This window comes from Pimephales promelas, chromosome 3 (assembly GCF_988280905.1).
Source record: "Pimephales promelas chromosome 3, fPimPro1.hap1.1, whole genome shotgun sequence".
Lineage (NCBI taxonomy): Eukaryota > Metazoa > Chordata > Actinopteri > Cypriniformes > Leuciscidae > Pimephales > Pimephales promelas.
In genome coordinates, this window is record NC_142771.1 from 42,316,161 (window position 1) to 42,337,451 (window position 21,291).

At 40.5% G+C, this 21,291-nt stretch overlaps 1 protein-coding gene across 1 annotated transcript; it reads right to left on the reverse strand.

The window, feature by feature from the left end:
- Positions 1-432: 432 nt before the first annotated feature.
- cacng5b (calcium voltage-gated channel auxiliary subunit gamma 5b) lies at positions 433-20,581 on the reverse strand. The gene is made up of 7 exons (XM_039675229.2): positions 20,495-20,581; positions 16,537-16,590; positions 15,531-15,762; positions 12,617-12,703; positions 6,815-6,955; positions 6,333-6,478; positions 433-862 (listed from the first exon to the last, which is right to left on the reverse strand). The coding sequence occupies exons 3-7, from the start codon at positions 15,724-15,726 to the stop codon at positions 602-604; spliced, it is 831 nt and encodes a 276-aa protein (XP_039531163.1). The 5' UTR covers positions 15,727-15,762; positions 16,537-16,590; positions 20,495-20,581; the 3' UTR covers positions 433-601.
- Between the last annotated feature and the right edge of the window lie 710 nt (positions 20,582-21,291).

Below are 21,291 nucleotides of genomic sequence, written 5' to 3' on the forward strand. Positions count from 1 at the left end.
TAACAAACACAACCTTTGATTTTAATCATGTAAACGATTAATTAATGTTGAAGAAGAATTGTTCATATACTAAAATTCATGTTAACCTGAATTGTAAAGTGTTCTCATAATCCTATACTGCCCTCTGCTGGACCATCACACACTCTCTCTCACCCTGCGTCTCAATGTTCATACTAAAAATATATTTATTTACTGCTATTCGTGTTATATTTCATCTGGAATAACAACGTGGACTTTTATAAAGATCGGTTTGGCCATTAACTTTTAAATACATCATCATGAAATACCAAGATCATTGTGCTTCGATACTGTAGGAAATTAAATTCAATGTGGAGGATTTTATCTTTGACAAGATGATTGACAGGTCAGTTTACTGTGTTATAAACGCAATCGTATGACGGGATAGTTTGTCTCAAAGCTTGTCTACTCTTCTGCTACACACTCAACAGTATTCACTTTTTATTCACAAGAAGAGTACATACTATTAGGGTGTAGTATAAGTAGGCGAAGTGAGTCCGTTTTCTAAGGCGTCGACGCATCATTTAGGTTTGGCTAAATCGTTTTAGCTGACACCTGAACGCCGTGTCTGGACGTCCCGAGCTCAGCAGGGCGAGGAGGTGGACACCTGCTGGTACTCGGGACACTTGAGCAGGGCGGGGTAGCTGGCATTCATCTGGAGCGAGGCGTCGCTGGACAGGTCTGACGGGCTCCGGCCCCGGGTCCAGGGCTCCGGGTGGAGGAACTGACCCGAGTAATCAGAGCTGTTGCTCAGCCGGGGCCGGTAGAAGCTCGGGTGGGGCTGGTAGATCTCCTCCGCCGTGTAGCGCTTCATGAACAGGTACACCGACATCACACCTGCACTCTGAACACACACAGAGAAGGCAAGTCACCTTCATTTATACAGCGCTTCTACCAATATAGCTCTTTCAAAGCAGCTTTACAGTGAGATTACAGTCATGTTTACACATCTCTCTTCCAGACAAGGAGAGTTTAAAGGAGTAGTTCACTTTTAAAAAAAGCTTTTGCTGATAATTTACTCACCCTCGTGTCATCCAAGATGCCCATGTCTTTCTTTCTTCAGTTGAAAAGAAATTAAGGTTTTTGATGAAAACATTCCAGGATTTTTCTCCATATAATGGACTTCAATGGGAACCAAACGGTTCAAGGTCCAAAAGACAGTTTCAGTGCAAACTACAAACTGTTCAAAGGGCTTTAAACGATTCCAGACGATGAATAAGGGTCTTATCAAGCGAAACGATCGCTCATTTAATAAATAAATAACAAAGTTTAAGTTTTATAAGCTCAAATGCTCGCCTTGCTCTGTTCTGTGATGCGCATTCGTGATTCTCTTGGGAACTGATTCTCTTGGGATTCTCTAGAGCCACGCATTTTCGAATGCGTTCGGCCTTAGGATTGGTTTGCAGCGATCGACCTGAAGGACGCGTACTTTCATGTCTCCATTTTGCCTCGACACAGACCGTTTCTTCGGTTTGCTTTCAAGGGCCAGGCATATCAGTACACGGTTCTCCCATTCAGGTTAGCTCTGTCCCCTCGCGTCTTCACGAAGATCGTCGAGGCAGCCCTTGTTCCCCTTCGCGAACACGGGGTTCGCATCCTGAACTATCTCGACGACTGGCTGATACTGGCACACTCTCGAGAACAGGTTTGCGAACACAGAGACTTGGTGCTCCGGCACCTAGCCCGTCTGGGCCTTTGGGTCAACCGGGAAAAGAGCAAACTTTGCCCCGTGCAGAGGATCTCTTTTCTCGGCATGGAGATAGACTCGGTCGCCATGTCCGCGCAGCTCACGAGCGAGCGCGCGCACTCACTGCTGACTTGTCTTCGACAGTTCGAAGGCAAGAATGTGGTTCCACTGAAACTGTTTCAGAGGCTCCTGGGGCATATGGCATCCGCAGCCACGGCAACGCCGCTCGGTTTGCTTCATATGAGACCGCTTCAGCTGTGGCTTCGCGATCGAGTCCCAAGGTGGGCATGGCATCGCGGCTCGCTCCGAGTTCCAGTGACTCCAGCGTGCCGCCGAACCTTCTTCCCGTGGTTGAACCTCAGCTTTTTGCGGGCTGGTGTCCCTCTTCAGCGAGTTTCCAGGCATCTCGTTGTCTCCACGGATGCATCTACCACGGGATGGGGTGCCATGTGCAATGGGCATGCAGCCGCGGGTTCCTGGACAGGACCCCAGCGCCTCATGCACATCAATTGCCTCGAGCTGCTGGCAGTACGCCTGGCCCTGCACCGCTTTCGAGCGTTGCTCAGGGGTCAACACGTACTTGTCCGCTCAGACAACACGACTGCAGTAGCGTACATCAACCACCAGGGGGGTCTACGCTCACGCCGGTTGTCGCAACTCGCCGGCCACCTCTTGATATGGAGTCAGAAGCACCTGAGGTCCCTTCGTGCAGTGTACATTTCAGGAGACCGGAACCTGGCAGCCGATGAGCTGTCGCGGATCCGCCCTATCTCCGGCAAATGGCGACTCCATCCCCAGACGGTCCAGCTGATTTAGGACCAGTTCGGGGTGGCACAGATAGATCTGTTCGCCTCCCGGGACTCCCACTGCGCCCAGTTTTATTCCCAGTTTTATACACAGCTGGCCACGGGGCCCACGCAAGTATGCGTTTCCCCCAGTGAGCCTCCTTGCACGGGTGTTGTGCAAGATCAAGGAGGACGAGGAGCAGGTCTTGCTGGTAGCCCCCTATTGGCCCACCAAGACATGGTTCTCCGAACTCATGCTCCTCGCGACAGTACCTCCGTGGCCTATTCCTCTGAGACAAGATCTACTCACTCAGAGACGGGGCACTCTATGGCACCCTCGTCCCGAGCTCTGGAGACTGCACGTGTGGCTCCTGGACGGGACGAGGCAGGTTTGAGTCACCATCACTTCCGCTAGAGCGTCGTCCACGAGACACCTCTACGCGTTGAAGTGGAACCTCTTCGTCAGCTGGTGCACTGGAGCTCTTCGCACGGAGAAGACCCCCGGAGATTTTCGATCAGTGTCGTGCTTTCCTTCCTGCAAGAAGGGCCCTTTACCCTTAAGGTTTACGTCGCGGCCATTGCCGCCTCTCATGAAGCAGTGGAAGGTAAGTCCTTAGGGAAGCACGACCTGGTCATCAGGTTCCTGAGGGGAGCGAGGAGGCTACATCCGCCTCATCCTCCCCTCATGCCCTCTTGGGACCTCTCAGTAGTTCTAAGTGCTCTGCAGAGGCCTCCCTTTGAGCCTTTGCAATCGGTAGAGTTAAAGTTTCTGTCCATGAAGACAGCACTCCTGGTTGCATTGGCCTCCACCAAGAGGGTGGGGGACCTGCACGCATTCTCCGTTGACGAAGCGTGCCTGGAGTTCGGGCCAGCTTACTCTCACGTGATCCTGAGACCCCGGCCTGGATACGTGCCCAAGGTTCCCACCACTCCCTTCCGGGACCAGGTGGTGAACCTGCAAGCGCTGCCCCTGGAGGAGGCAGACCCAGCCTTGGCACTGCTCTGTCCAGTATGTGCTCTCTGCACCTACGTAGACAGAACACGGTGTTTCAGGACCTCAGACCAGCTCTTTGTCTGTCATGGGGGGAGCCAGAAGGGAAGGGCTCTCTCAAAGCAACGGCTGTCCCACTGGATAGTGGACGCCATTGCTTTGTCTTACCAGCAGCAAGGCCGTCCGTGCCCCCTTGGTGTGACGGCCCACTCCACTCTGAGTGTGGCCTCCTCTTGGGCTCTAGCGCACGGCGCCTCTATAACAGACATCTGCAGAGCTGCAGGCTGGGCGACACCAAACACCTTCGCCAGATTCTATAATCTGCGAATTGAGCTGGTGTCCTCTCACGTACTCGCTTCCACCAGTACTGGACCCGCTTAGGTGTCTTCGCTTGCTCGCCACTCCACTCCTCTGACTGGATAAGTGCGATATTCCTCAGTGTCTTCCGTTGAAGCCTTGAGTCCTCCAGCACCGATGATGCGGGCACCACTCTTGTTACTCTGGTTGCTGGCTAGGTGCCTCCATGTGCACGGTTCCCTATGGTAACTTTCTCATGTGTATTATCCACTGTAAGCCTCTCTGAGCATGTGTCTTCCCTTGGCAAGCCATCTGCCACCCCTGGAGTTAAATTCTAGTAGCCACCTGCGGTTGGTGCTCCAGTGTTCTCCATATGCGTCCTATTCGGCCATATGTGTATTTGTAAGTCCTCCTTCGGTAGGCATCTGGTAGCATGTCCCTCCCGGGATATGTTTCCCAGTGTACCTTGGTTATTCTGTGTCAAAGTAGGATCCCTGGTTTAAGCTATGTTCAGGGGTCCAGACTTTCGCAGGGCACTGGAAGACAGCTTGAAGATGGCGTGATGGCACTGACCCCCATTCTCCGTCACTTCTGACGTAACTCGAAGTGACTACGAAAGGGAACGTCTCGGTTACGGATGTAACCCTCGTTCCCTGAGTAGGGAACGGAGACGTTACGTCTCCCTGCCACTTCTGCTGTATCGCTGGGTAGACGCCTAGTTCAGTCTTGGCTCCTCAGTGAAGACTTACTGCGGTTGCGTTCACTTCCTCCTTTTATACTCACGGAGTAGGGCGGAGTTACGCTATGCAAATTTCCGCAGCCCCAAGGCATTGCATGCCATTGGCTCGTTGTTAAATACTCGAAGAGGATTGGCTTTCATGCGAAACCCCCATTCTTCGTCACTTCTGACGTAACGTCTCCGTTCCCTACTCAGGGAACGAGGGCTACATCCGTAACCGAGACGTTCTGTTGACAACTATGCAAAGTAGTTGACTTACTGCCTTGCTCTGATTGGATGTGGGTCAACCGACTATCCAATTGAGTTTTTTTTCCTGGTTCGGTTAAGACACGCCTCATAATCAAAGCCCAATGGAGCAGTTTCAGACTCACATTCTGACTAGAATACGAGTATGACGAAGTCAGGCTATCAAACTTCTGATGTTTATGAAAGATTCAGAAGGAGACTTCTGAAGGATCATGTGACACTGAAGACTCGATTTAGTAATGATGCAGTCATTACTGGAAAAAAAGTAATTTGACAAAAGTCAAGGGTCAAGAGCCCAACTAAAGTGATTATGATAACACACTGATCATCATAATGGTGACATTTTCAACCAACACCAACATCCAAACCTCTGTTAATTCTCAATAAGAGCGTCTGACAGACATGAAGTCAGTCTGGTTGGTAATAAGTGAAGCTGGTAATGCTGTTTGTGGAGTTGTTTAATCAGATCTTCAGATTGTATGTCTTTTATCTTCAGTTCGTCGAAGGCTGTGTCTGAAGAAAGTTGTAGTTTGTGTTCTTATTTCTCTTTCTTTCAGTGCTTGTTCACAGCCGGTGTTTGAACGATTTAATGAATGTTTCAGGAATATTTGGAGAACGTTTGGTAACGCTTCCTTTTACAGTACAGTACTTACAGGCAGTTCATTACCTAGAAAGTACTGGCTAAAAATATTTTCAAGATTTGTTATCACAACATAATTTCTTTTGTCAAATCAACTTTATAATAATTTATTTAGTTGAGATAACTTATTATTTTGAGTTTCTGTTGGTTAAATTAATCTCCTTCATTGTATTAACTCACTTTTTCCAGTTCAATCAACTTAAAATTTTATGGCAACCCAGGTTACTTACTTTTTTAAGTTAAACCATCAATATTTTTTACAGTGTAGTAATCACAACATTTTTTCTTTTGTCAAATCAACTTAAATCATTTATTTAGTTGAGATAACTTATTATTTTGAGTTTTTGTTGGTTAAATTAATCTCCTTCATTGTATTAACTCACTTTTTCCAGTTCAATCAACTTAAAATTTTAAGGCAACCAGGTTACTTACTTTTTTAAGTTAAAACAACAATATTTTTTTTACAGTGTAGTAATCACAACATTTTTTCTTTTGTCAAATCAACTTAAATAATTTATTTAGTTCAGATAACATATATTTTTGAGTTTCTGTTGGTTAAATTAATCTCCTTTATTGTATTAACTCACTTTTTCCAGTTCAATGAAATTAAAATTTTATGGCAACCAGGTTACTTACTTTTTTAAGTTAAACCATCAATATTTTTTACAGTGTACATGGAACAGGGGGAGGTTCAGGGGTAGGTTCAGGGTTAGTACTAGTTATTACCCAGTAATTGTAGTTACTAAAATAAGTACATAGTATTTACAAGGGTAACTGGACTGTAATTTAAAAGGAAGCGTTACCGAACGTTCTTATAACAAAACTCTTTTAGCTGAGATTACATGTTTAAAGTAAGCCTGAGCTAACACAGAGGCTGGTTTACCTGCAGAGAAGTGTGACTAACAGCCTGATATTGGCAGTGTCCTCACCTCAGTGAGCAGGAACGAGATGGCAGCGAACGCAAACGACCAGCCGTACTTGTAGCTGAAATACGCCTCACTGCTCTTGGTCCTGCTGAACATCTCGTCATTAATGCTGGAGATGTAGAGAACCAGACCCACCACCAGAGACAGCCCTGTGAGACAGACAGATATCAGCCTGACATTTAACGTTCAACAATTCCTACATTGACAGCATTATATGAGAACTGAACTGAGCCAGTCGATGACATCACAGGTTTCTCCAGAGCAGATATATATATATATATATATAAACAAACTAAATTAATAACTGTTTTTACAACTGAAATGAACCATCACTGAAGCTGGACTGTGCCGCTATTTTCTTCTAAACACAAATTCTGTTGCATTATTTTCCTGTTATATCTCCGTAAAAGCTGCTTTTGAAACGCTCTGTAGTGTAAAAGCGCTGGAAAAAGACTTGACTTGAGGAGGAAGAGGAAGAAGTGCACCTGACAGGATGAAGAAGATCCCAGAGACAAACGCCAGTATGGTGCGGTGGGGACGGATGTGTCCGATATTGTTGAGCACAAACCCGATGAACATGAAGAACAAACTGACCAGCGGGAACGGCGTGGCCGAACGAATCATCTCTGAAGAGAAACGAGATCATTGGATGGTGAGTTAAAAGCCTGTTCACATAAACTATAACCATAACTTTTAAGAATCGTCGTCGCTCAACCAAAACATGCGTAATATAATTATTGTTTTAGTTATGGTTATTCAGTCAAAAACACCCTTAATATACAATAAAACAAAGTATACAGTGCTTTAAGTTTTTCAGGTTGCCTTACAAGCAAGAAACAATACAGAAACTGAATAATCACATGTAAAACTAAAACAGTCTTCACATTGATTCATATTAAATCTACAAAAGTTATTCAGTCAAGAGTGATTTTCTCTTTTGACAGACAGTAGCAGGTTTACTGTATTAGGCTGCTGTCACTTTAAGACCTAATGCATGATCCTATTGACACACACCGTTTCTTTCCCAACTGTTTATGTTCATTTGAGACACAAGCGACTGTGTTTACAAGAATACTCAAGCATTTTGACAAAAGCGTGTGTGTATTCGTGTGTTGTCCGCTGACAGAGAGCTGACTTCATGATCGTACGCTGTCTGTTTGCTTAATATTGCACTTAATAACTATTTTAACATCAAGCACATCACATCTTATCATCTTATTAAAATCATTCAGATATTGCAAGAGCTTGCAATATACATTTGCAATATTTAGATATTTTGATAACTCGTGCAGCCCTATAGTGCTAATGTAGTAGTCCTTTTAGCTGTAGTGATAACACTTTACATTAAGATTCATTAGTAAACATTAGTTGACTACCTACATTATTAAAATCAAAGGTTGTGTTTGTTAGCATTAGTTAATGCACTGTGAACTAACGTGAACATACAATGAACAGCTGGATTTGTATTAACTAACATTAACAAAGATTAATTGCTCATTGTTAGTTCATGTTAGTTATTTCATTAACTAATGAACCGTATTGTAAAGTGTTACTGTTTTCGTTATATACAAGTCATTTATTTAGCCAGTCTGCATTGGTCGTGTTTTTGCGTGCAGTAAAACAGAGGTTTTATTTCATTCAAATGCGTTTCGCACAATAGTTAGCTAGCATGCTAACTAGCGGCGTGAAGCGTGATGTCAGCTGAGTCGTGAGAGGAGCAGAGCTATTCCTGCTAATGTGGAGCGGCTCTCGTGTGTGACAGCCGTGATGCTCACCATCAGCGGGGTAATTACCTCCACACCGACATACACTCTCACACACCTGTCAAAACTGACAGCTCATAACCAGCACCGTACATCATGGACTGTATAGACCCCTTTTGCGCCGACGTCACAGTTACGTCATGGCGCTAGCTGGAGGCAAAGCAAAGTGAAAACTGGAGGCGGCCATTACAAACCAGAACAGATTCGGCTACATAATAAAGAGCTTAAATAATTGTTACTATTATTAAATGTCATCTTGTTGTGTTGTTTAATGCAAGAATTGATGAAAAATGAATATGATGTATCTGGAACTTTCATTTCTAGAAAATATTCACATCATTAAAATCACACCGTAATGTCACTCTTTACATTGTCGTGGTCTCGGCAGAACTGCGGATCGTACACACAAGTCTTGTACAGGACCATATAGGCATCTAAACATTTATATGCCCTCAGTTTCTCTTTACAATCGGTTTCTCTATAAGGTAGGTGTAAGTTAGAAGTCAGGCCACTCAACCGAGGTAACGTAACGTTTATCCTGTCAGATCGTCCATGCATAGAGTGAGCGTGTAGACGGCTACGGGTCGGCCAATCTGGTTCTGTCCGTTAAAAATAACTTTTGGAAATAACAATCGCGGTCCTGGACACTGAGTGGCCTTACACATTAAGATAATATCGGATTTTCTCCAGTCATTGTTAAGCTAAAAATACTTGCTAACTAGCGTTAGTGAAGCGGCCAGAGGGATCTTTCTGCCTACACCTAAGCTCCGCCCACAAAAAAACCGTCACCATGTTTACCAACTGTAAAAGGGTCTATATGCCATTGGATTGGATTTGGATTCAGCTGGATTTCTTGGTTAACATGTTGAAACAAATACTCCTTTGTCCTTTTTTGTAACTGTCTGATTGAAAAGCTTCAATAAAAAGAGTTAGTAGATCTACGGACAGATCATGTGTAGCCTAAACATTGGAGGTAAATCTGACTGAGCTTAAGCAAAATGATGTCCAAAAGACGTCTTTTCAAAGTTTTTGTCACAAAAGTCGGACGCTGAAAAGACGTTCACTGAGGAGCCAGAATGAAAGTTTTATGACGTCTTTTTTGGACGTGTTCTGCACGTCTGATATAGAAGTTCATCGAACCTTCGTACAAGTTTAAAAAGTAGTTCAAATGTGGACATTTTTTCAACATTTATGGTCTCAACTTACAGTATACTGTTTCTGGACCAAATAAACACTCACAGGATGCATTAAATTAAAACTCATGTTTATTTCAATGTAATTTCCTTACATTGTTCAGGTGAGGCTAAGAAGTTATTTGTTTTAATTTGTGTTTGCTTTAGTTGGGCTCTTGGTCCCAGTACTTGTTACTTTAGCTTTTCTTTGGCGGTTGTAACTGTGTATTTGTATAACACCATTGTTGTGGCAGAATAAGCCAAGAAAAAGTAAAATCGTCTGTAATTGGCTCCTCATTAATGATGACATAATCAACACAAAGTGGGCAATTAGCGTTGTGTTTAGACTTTTGTCTTTATGTCTGCCATTTATAACCATCAATGTTGTGGAACTGGAATTGTTTGGGCCGTTAGCATCAAAATGATCACTTATTTGAAGGTGAATAAAAAGCATGTATACACAATATTTAAAAAAATACATATCACATAGTCAAACACAGACAAAGATTTTGGACATGATTCTCAACAATGGTGACAACTAAAACAAAAAAAAGCTTGGGAATCAAGGATGTTTTGTACTATGAAAGCTACACCAGCATGAAGCTTTTTTATTGTCACCATTGTTGTGAATCATATGCGAAATCTTTATGTCTGTGTGTGACTTTATGGAACATTTTCTCAAAACATTGTGTAAACATGCTTTTATTCACCTTCAAATAAATGAAAATTTTAACGCTACTCGCCCAAATAATGCAATTCCACAAAATTGATGGATAAATGCCAGAAATGAAAACAAAAGTCTAAACACAACATTAAATGCTTGCTTTTAGAAGCTGATGACAGCCGATCATACTTTTTCTTTGGCTTTCTCTTCCATATAACCATTGTATTTTACAAACACACAATTACAACAGTCAAAAAATAGCTAAAGTAAGAAGAACTGGGACCAAGAGCCCAACTAAAGCAAACACTGATCACTACAATGGTGACTTAAAATTAAACAAATATCAACATCTAAACTTCATCTTAGGAAATTACATTGAAATAAACTTGAGTTTTAATTTAATGCATCCTGAGAGTGTTTATTTGGTCCAGAAACAGTACAAATTTTCTAAATGAGACCATAAATTATGTTAAAAATATGTCCACAATGGCCACATTTAAACTAGTTTTTAAACTTGTACGAAGGATCGATGAACGTTTATATAAACGTCATAAAAACTTTCATTCTGGCTCCTCAGTGACGTCCGACGTTTGTGACAAATTTTGCTTAGTGGGTATAGTCAATCGTTGAGGGCTACATTTAAGCGCACTAAATGACAGTAGAAAACAAAACTTTATATTCTTTTTGAGGAAAAAATTATGTACAAAAAAAGTTGTCATCTCTTCTTCTTGAAGAATAGACTTTAAATAGATAATTAGTCGATTTGGCCAGGGGGTGTTTATAGCAGAGGGGGCGGAGCTTAAGATTCTAGAGAGTGTTTGATTGGACAGAATATGTGAAGAGAAGCTGATGTCATAAAAATCCCTGATCCATTTTAGCGGAAGTGAGAGACTGTAAGTTTTGAATCTCCAAAATGCGAATTTCAGAACTTAAAATTTCGAATTTCAAAATTAATTAAATATAAATAACCCTATTGAACGAAATACATTTAGTGTGTGAGAATGTATATGATATGATCATCTGTGGTGGCTGTGACATCCTCCCTCTTCCTAAATAAATATAAATGTAAATATTTGTCTTTTTTCTGTATCCAGAAGAACTGTGACAACTTTCTCCAAGATGCTTGAAGAAATTACCTGAGAAACTGTGTATCTGGGGAAAATCTGTTTAAAACGCAAAGGGTGGCCACAACAAATATTGATTTGATTTAGTTAATTGAAGTTAATTGGTAAATAAAATGTATTTATGACATTATTTTTCCAAGTATCCTCACTTTACAGCAATTTTACACAACTGCCTTAAACTTTTCACTGTACTGTAACTTCGGATTCTTCAATACACTGGATTATTACAATTAATGGCGAAATTAATGTTTGGAAATGTAAACGGATATTTCCTACTGACACACTACAGCAAAAGGTATGCATAACTGGCTTACAGTAAACCCTTTTTTGGGGTGAAAATAGTAACATGCCTAAGGCTTTTGCATAGTACTGTATTTATGTTTATTTGTAAAGATTTTAAGAAATACTTAATACTAATGCAGTTAATGTCCAATAAATATTGGTTTAAAGCACTTAATCAATGATTTTCCGTGACCTAATCTAAAGAGAGAACTATTTATGGTTAATAAACTTACACTATAATAATAATTGTGTTAACTACAGTGACAATGAACGAAAAACACTATTTGTCTACAACCTTTTAATATATCAACAATGTAGAGAATGCAATTTATAAACTACAAATTAACTATAAACTAATAGTTTGTTAATGATTTGTGCACTGTAAAAAAACATTTTCAAGATTTGTTATCACAACATATTTTCTTTTGTCAAATCAACTTTATAATAATTTATTTAGTTGAGATAACTTATTATTTTGAGTTTCTGATGATTAAATCAATCTCCTTCATTGTATTAACTCACTTTTTCCAGTTCAATCAACTTAACATTTTAAGCCAACCCAGGTTACTTACTTTTTTAAGCTAAACCAACAATATTTTTACAGTGTAGTAATCACAACATTTATTCTTTTGTCAAATCAACTTAAATCATTTATTTAGTTCAGATAACAAATTTTGAGTTTCTGATGATTAAATCATTCTCCTTCATTGTATTAACTCACTTTTTCCAGTTCATTGAACTTAAAATTTGAAGGCAACCAGGTTACTTACTTTTTTAAGTTAAACCAACAATATTTTTAATATTTTTCAATATTTTTAAACCAATAATTTTTTACAGTGTGAGTACTTTATTACTCTATACTTTGAAAAGTTCTTTGCAAATGGAAGTGTTGCCAAATTTTAATAGTCATTCAGAAACAAAAATATTCATGGTAAAACTTAACAGTTATAAAATTGAGTTCACTTCATTTAAATATTACCCAAAGTAATGTGGACACAATGACTGAAACAGAACTCAAACTGAATGAGTTATAGTACATTTGAGATCCCAGCATAATAATTGGATAATAATTGTATGATTAAGAGAAGATTGAGCATTAGTGATGAACACCTACTGTTAACAAGCAGAATCACTGAAGAAAAGAGAAACACAAGAACTACAACTGACTTCAAACCACTGAAGATAGTTCTGGTCAAGTCTGGGACCAAACCCAGTTGAGAAGTTGACATTATCAACGCTCGTTTTTGCTTGTCATGAAGGTGTGTGTGTGTGTGTGACTTACTCAGAACGTTGACAGTCGACTCACTGGTCAGCTGAACATTCATGGGCATCACATATTCGATGGTGAAGCAGCGGCCCCTCTCCTCACCTGACACACACACAGAGAAAGAGAGAGAGAGAGAGAGAGAGAGAGAGAGAGAGAGAGAGAGAGAGAGAGAGAGAGAGAGAGAGAGAGAGAGTTATTGCTAAGCTTTGGGTTTTCATTTAATAGCACACACAGGGTTCTTCAAACAGGGGATCTGAATACAATTGAATACAGTATAATAACGGCCATTAATCTTGTGGTTTCAGACTTTTTCTATTTTTTTTTAACATTGGACAAGAAAAGTAGGAAAGAGAGGTCAGACAGGACTCACATATCGAGGGCTTGGAGCCAGAGGGGCGTAAGTGGCATTTTGGGCGAATATGAGTTTTAATATATCAAAATAAAGGTCTCGATGAGCTCTATCCAATGGTGCCAAAAATACCCATCAAACTGTATTGAATAAAGCAACAAAAAGGCTTTTTTTGAAAATGTTTTACAACATATTCATTGTGTTAATATGCCATACATTTTTTTACTTAAATACTCCTTTCATGTAAGTATGGCTGTGGTTGCATGTTTCTGATTTAAAGTTAATAATACAGGTGATTGAAGTGTGGTCAAAATTTTGTTTTGTCTCTCCTGTAAAGTTTGTTAAAAGCCACTTACGCCCCTCTGGCTCCAAACCCTCGATATCAACTGACAGATCGAGAGTATATAAAGGGAAAGAAATTGTATTTGTTTTTTTCTGAAATTGTTTAAAAAGGTGCAAGTTGTTGTTTTCTTTCTCTCTTATATTAGTAATGTTTTAATTTTTGCTGTATTTTGTCTATATTGCTACCTCTCAGTATACATACATAATACACATATATATTTGAATTTGATATTATTTGACTGGTATTGTTTTGTAATAGACTTGTATGTTTTTGGAGCATGCATTTATAATCATCATCATTTATAATCATAACTTCAGCTGGATTTCTTGGGGAATATGTAACTGTCTGATTGAACAGCTCCAATAAAAAGAGTTAAAGTAGTAGATCATGTGTAGCCCAAAAAAATCTCTATCTTCTCACAAAGAAAAAGGGCTCTCTTTTTAATGGCCGTCATCCATTCTTTCTATTTCCTTCGGGAGACAGTAGTGTTAAGTCATGTGGTGAGACCTCCAGGATCTGTCTTATATCACATTCACACGCTCCACACTTTAACACCCGAGGCAAAGCAACCCTCTCACTTTAAAGCACAGAAATAATGTGAGACTTCGAAAAGTTTGGGCTTTTTAAATCCCATGGCTGATCAAACCACGGCTCACATCTGTTCACAGTCACGCTCAATTTCACCGGATATAAACAGCGCGGGTTTGGTCCACATCCTCACACAAACACACTGCATTCCTTCACGGAGACTAATGTGTGTGTTTGTGCCGTTGTTTGCCCATTCAGAGGAGTGTGAGCTCATTGATAACAAACATACAGTCTCGCGTGGATAAACCTCATCAATACAGCAGGACACATCCCTTCATTAAACACATTCAGATAATGATGATCCCAGACAGCGACTGCCAAACCCGGACACACGGAGAGAGCTCAAACCTTTGTGATCGGTCCAGAATGCCTGGCCAGGCAAAACTAATGGCATAAAGCCATTAAAACCCCTTTGAATGTGTGAAGTCCATTGGAATGAACTCAAATGAACGGCTGTCAACACTGACTCTAATAGGGAAACATAGGAAATAGATTTAAAGGGGCCCTTTCACAAGATATAAAATAAGTCTCTGATGTCCCCAGAGTGTGTATGTGAAGTTTTAACTCAAAATACCCCACAGATATTTTTTTATAGTTAAAAAATGTCAAGTTTTGAGATTCGCACAGTTGTTGTGTGTGTCCCTTTAAATGCAAATGAGCTGCTGCTCCAGGCACAGGGGGCGGAGCTTCAAGAGCTTGTATGTGTGTTAATTAATTAATGTTAACTAATATAGTTATAGTTGAAAAAATCTTTTGCTGATAATTTACTCACCCATGTCATCCAAGATGTCCATGTCTTTCTTTCTTCAGTCGAAAAGAAATTAAGGTTTTTGATGAAAACATTCCAGGATTTTTCTCCATATAATGGACTTCAATGGGAACCAAACGGTTCAAGGTCCAAAAGACAGTTTCAGTGCAAACTGTTTTTAAAGCAAAGGGCTTTAAAACGATTCCAGACGATGAATAAGGGTCTGATCAAGCGAAACGATCGCTCATTTAATAAATAAATAACAAAGTTTAAGTTTTAGAAGCTCAAATGCTCGCCCTGCTGTGTGACTCTCCTGTTTGAAATGAACGAATCTTTTCCAGAGTCAACTCTTTCATTTCGTTCATTGAATGAACCAAATGACTCGTAAAAGATTTGTTCATTTGGATGAACGAGTTCAAACAGGAGAGTCACGAACACTCATCGCAGAACAGAGCAAGTTAAGCATTTGAGCTTATAAAACTTAAACTTATTTATTAAATGAGCGATCGTTTCGCTTGAATCATCGTCTGGAATCTAAACTTTGTTATTTATTTATTAAATGAGCGATCGTTTCGCTTGATAAGACCCTTATTCATCGTCTGGAATCGTTTAAAGCCCTTTGAACAGTTTGCACTGAAACTGTCTTTTGGACCTTGAACCGTTTGGTTCCCATTGAAGTCCATTATATGGAGAAAAATCCTGGAATGTTTTCATCAAAAACCTTAATTTCTTTTCGACTGAAGAAAGAAAGACATGGACATCTTGGATGACATGGGGGTGAGTAAATTATCAGCAAAAGTTTTTTTTAAAAGTGAACTAATCCTTTAATAATGTTAACTTATGAACTGTAAAGTGGTCCCTTAACACTTCTAAATGTAAGTAACTGTGAAATGTGACTGACCTGCCAGGAAACACACTCTCCAGAGGCCGGAGTGTATGGACAGGTGTGTGTTAGTGCTCTGGTTGAGGGGCATGATGACGCCCTCCTCCAGATAGAGCCAGTAGTCAGTGCTGACAGCGATGCCCAGCAGACCCAGACTGCAGACCGCAAACACACTGCTGAGCAGAGCCAGGGCCTTCCTCCCGCACGCGCTCATGCCACCGGGGGGCGCTCACACACTCACACACACCACCTGAGGGAAACACACATGGACACGTCAACTCATCTCCAGGAAATCTGACATAATGGAGCGCCTCATGGAAACGTGTTTTCGGAAGCACACAGAAAAGCACATTCAATAGACAAAAACACACTCACACTGCAATCTGTGTGTGTGTCATTTGAGCAGCTGTCGAACTGTTTATGCTAGGGGTGTAAGAATATATCGTGTCAACATATATCGCAATATAAAAATGCAACACATCATGGATAGTGAGAATATGTGGTGTGTATAATCCACCCAAAATGGCAATGTTTTACTACTACAATGGTGACTATAATGTATAATAATGCAATATTTGTGGTTTCTGATAATGCCAAATGTTACCAGTGTAAAGTGTCGTACATTCTTTTAAATGTATCTAGTCAGTGAAAGAGTGTAAGCATATTCATCTAAAATAATCCTGTGTTTTCAGCTTCAGAATCATGAATGTGTTTATTCTGGTGTCTCTATTGTCCTGTGCTTTGGGTTTCAGAACCAAGTCCAAGACTATTCATTCACATTCACAATGTAACATCAAATTTAGCATTTTAATCAAGTTTAATTTTGTGTTAACCTTTTAGCATGTCTTGGATTATCGCAATAATATGGTATTGTGATGTCAGTGGGTCTTAAATCGTGACATGAGGGTATCGTTGTTCTGAACCATCAAGTTTTGACTGTTTTTAGGCTTGGCGCATGGCATTACAGGTGATATTTCAATGCTAATACCTGTCACACACAAAGCTCACATATAAAGTGCAGTACCTGTCACTGGATCAGAAGAACGCCAGAGCGTCCATCGCTGCCGGGATGATGGACCTGTTTAAAGACCGACACATTCATGAGCTCCAAAACACACAACATTTAATGACACATGTATGCAGATCCACACAATCCCATTCCCAAACTCTTCACATCCAGATAGAAATCATTACATGAAGTGATCTAAATGTATTTATATTGCATGTGGAAGGCTTAGTGGCAACCCGATCTCACGGGAATTCGTACAAATTTTACGAGGTGGCTAATTCGTATGACCTCACTCGTACGAATAAGTACGATTTTGCTAAATCGTACAAATTTTACGAATTAGCCAATTCGTGTGAATTCGTACGAATGACCTACCCCTGACCCTGCCCCTAAACATAACCGTCACGTGGGTTTAGACAAATCATACAAATTCGTACGAGTGAGGTCATATGAATTAGTACGAATTAGCCACGTTTGAATCACTCGTACGAATTGGTCGTAAGATTCGTTCAACCAATCTAATGTCCTACCTGCCTATCAGCGTATATATATATATATTCATACCTATCCAGAGGTAGACAGACGTCAGTCACTGAGCACCGTTAACGAAACAGCAGCTGTCTTTTATAGTCAAATCATCTTTATTTATATAGCGTTTGGTTTGTGATTCGAAATTATGCGTTTCTATTTCAACACTATCAACGCTGAAATGAATCTGCAGCAGTCATGTGGTGCAACTAGAGCTCTTTAAGTTATGTTCATTATCATTGTAATGTAATATGTGCTTTGAGACATGAGGTAGTTAAACGCCGTCTCTCGTGACGCTTTTGTTTGCTCCCTGTTGTACGCGTTCATGGTTGCGTCACTATGAGAAAAGTCCTTTTAGGCAAGTCGTGCCACTCGGCCGCCATCTTGGCAACGCCTTCAAGTAGCTATTTCGGACTAACTGAATGAACTAATTCCGAACTAATCTAAATGAATGGGCAGAGACTCAGAACTGCAGTTTCTCTGGTCACCGGGACATAAAAACTGCTTGGAAACAGCAGTAAAATATGATAAGAATCGCTGAAAAAGTTTGATGATTTGCCCCAAAATAACGCCTGTTTCCCCACAGGTTATACTTTTACTGCGCATGCGCAAGGGTTCTCTGCTACCGCTCGCGCGCTCTAGATTCCGGGAAATTTTAACCAATTTGCGGTCGTCAGGGAGCCGCTATCAATCTGCGGAAGACTCCCGGAACTTCCAGGAGACTTGGGATGTCTGATATTTACACAACTCACACATATCAAATCTGCCGCCTTTGCAAACAGTAACATATTTTCCACTGACGCAAAACTCAAATGTGCTCATGCGTCGGTGGAACCAGATGATAGGCTTAAATGTTTCCCGGCTTGACTGTCAAAAGCAGACGATTGGCTTTCCAGCGGGAGGGGCGGGGCATGTGTATACAACCGCCATCTTTGGTGTTATGGGTTTTCCCTATAGATATCCATAATAAAGGCTAGATGTCTTACGGCAGAGTCTCTATCGTCATCATCGGCGGCCATCTTGTCACAGGCAAGCTTTCTGGCGGGCTTTGTGGTCCCTGATGTAAGATGAGTGATCAGCACGAACAGCACAAATACTCTTATCTCGTTTAAATCTTCACGGTTTGGTTTCTTACAAACGTTATTAACGTGGCTATAGTTCTGGATGATTACCCAGATAGCAAAGTGACATTGAATCAACGTGGAAACATGACATCGAAACAACGTTGATCGGACATTGTTTTGCTCATCGAATTAACGTTGAACCAACGTCAGACGCGGCATTCTTTCAAAACTAACGGAAAATCAACGCGTTGTTTCAACGTTATGAAAGCAAACCAATTTTCGATTTTCATTTAGCTTTGAAGAATGCCGCGTCTGACGTTGGTTCAACGTTAATTCGATGAGCAAAATCAACGTTGTTTCAATGTCATGAGAGACGTCGTTTCCACGTTGATTCAATGTCAGTTTGCTGTCTGGGTATTTATTGATACACTTATTATTCATAAGTGTGCAGTGTCATAACTACATCTCTGACGTTTATAACAAACCAAACTGTTTGAAAATCGGTAGAAAATTGAGCAAGTTATGGTTATTTAAATAGTACATGTACCATTAAAACACAATGTTACGAGTGAGCGAGATGCCTGTGGCAAGATGGCAGATGCAGATGTCGACCTCCATTGGCCAGCAGAGCTGCATTAAAGCAGGCATTACCTCACAAACTGATGCTATGTTTACATGGAAACTATTCTGAAGAGAAAACGCAAAAGTGGCGTTGCGTCATCACTTTTTATTCTGCGTTTAGACGAGCGTTTTGTGTGGGAAATCCACGTGCAAATGGTGACGCAAAAGTGTGTGAAATTCAATGACACTTCAGACGCTTCAACAGCACCAAGTCCACGCGCCTGCGTACAACCTTCACCATCAAGCAGACTTTGCGTTTTTACCGTTTACACGGGAACGCGGCGGTGGAGCGTTTTTAAGATTTCCACTCTGGAGGGTGGTTTCACTTTTTTGCGTTTTTAATCCTCAAAAACGCCGTCGCCGTGTAAACGAAAGGCACATCCCATAAAATATTTTACGTTTTCACCCGCGAGCGTTGTCGTGTAAAGGGGCCTGATTGTGAACAGACTTCAGAGGCAGCGTAACAGTTAACGATCTACAGCAAAAGAGGAGAGAACCAAGCTAATATTTCATAATTAAAACAGTAATTTCTCACAGAAGTGACATCAGAATTGGAAAGCGTTGGTCGAAAATGTACATTTACACACAAACTGACGACCAACCACAACTTTCAGGTGCCATAATTATTTTTTAGCTCAACTGTCAATAGAAAGCAGAGGATTGTGGGATATCAAAGGCAGTGAAGCTAATATTAGATTTGGACGGATAACATTCATTGTTAAGTTTTGGGACGCCCATGTGTTTTGAAGGAGGGAGGATGGGATCTTCAAAGCTAACCTGCTATTGCTAGCCTCTCCGAAAAATGCCTACTCTACCTTTAAATACTTATAAAGGATTACAACTGTCCTCACTTTTTTAGCTCAATAATGACACTTCTGTATGGCTGTTTTATAGTTTACATGAGTTCGGTTGACTTTGCTGAGCTATATTGAATGAACATCCAACTTAATGAATTAATGGCCTCTGAATTAAATTGGTTTCATAATTGAAGAATTTGCCCACATTAATATTTTACTCACAGGACAGCTGCTTTGAAAAAAAGCTTTTGAATAGATTTTACTTGACATGGCTCCACTTTTAAAGAAAATGGAAGTGTATCAAAACCTAGAAATGGTGTGCATCATCCTTTGTATGACCGAGACAGATATTAGTAAAATCAGGAGTGTGTACAGCGTCAGAAAACTTCACAATCTTTTTGTAATTTGACAGTGCTATAATTTTGACAATAGCCTATAATAATACTATTTTGACCACCATTTTATTACAATAACTGAATAATATGATGACTGGATTTATAGTTGCATTGTGTATTTTTGAATTACATTTATAATTTTGCCTATTCATTTAGCAGATGCCTTTTTATCCAATGCGACTTAACTGGTGTGTTATCACTAAACAATTGTTTCTCTTTACTCTGCACGTTGCAGCAAAAATAACGCGAGGACTGACATTCGTCACTGATTATGCGCTGCACAGCTGCGTTATTATTAAATGGGAGGCTATATTATAAACATGCAAACAATTAAGCAATTTTAAACACATTTAACATGTACTAAATATAAACAATATTAACACCTTTAACATGCACAAAACATAAACACTACTAATGCACTATATATAATACTAATATTCAAAGCACACATTAACACATGTCTGACTTCAGAATATGAAATCATCAGTACATTTACGCATGCATCTGTTGACATGTATGACGACAGCAGAGCATGTTCCTTTATCCACACTGAAAGGATGATAATTACCTGTAGATGTTCTTGATGAGAGAGAGTGTGTATGTATTCCAGCTGGAGAGTGAAGCAGCTCCGCGAGGTGCAGACTGTGCACGAGACTGATGAAGACCAGACGAGCGCGCGCCGAGTGTACGTGACTGATTCGTTTAAACGATTCAGTTCGTTCGAATGAGTTGTTTCAAACAGTTCATCGAGTCATTCAACGAAAGTCTTTTTCTTCTGACGTCGCCACTCTATTGTCTGTGCCCTTTTTAAGGTAAAACGACGATTTTGTCAGAAAGTAACAGTATTTTCATTTGACTGAAGTTATAACTTAATTTTAGTTTGCTGATTGATTAAGTTTAGCCATGTTCTGTTCCATAGGCTGTGTCCTCCACCTCACAGGTAAGTTATGATTTACAAAAAGCAATGTGATCTTCGAGTGAGGGGCTTACAGCAGGGTTCCCGGTTAGCCAAGATATCCCACGGCCCAGATCCGGCCCACATCTGGTATGATGGCACTTGTCTCTTTTTCTGTTCTCTTCTTTCCTTCAGTGATTCTGCATGCTAACAGGCTTCCCTTAGGGAACAAAAATATATGGGAATATACTGCAAAATTTATTACATAATACATTTCCATGGAAACTAGAGATAGAATATAAGATATTTATAAATTAAGACAAAAATAGCATTACATGTAATATTCACAAGGTTTTATCCTTTATTGTACACATACATGTTCCCATTTAAAAGTGAATGTTCACACACACAAATTCACGGAATGAGTTACATCACATTTCTAGTTCCTATCATGCTTTGCTTCTGACTTA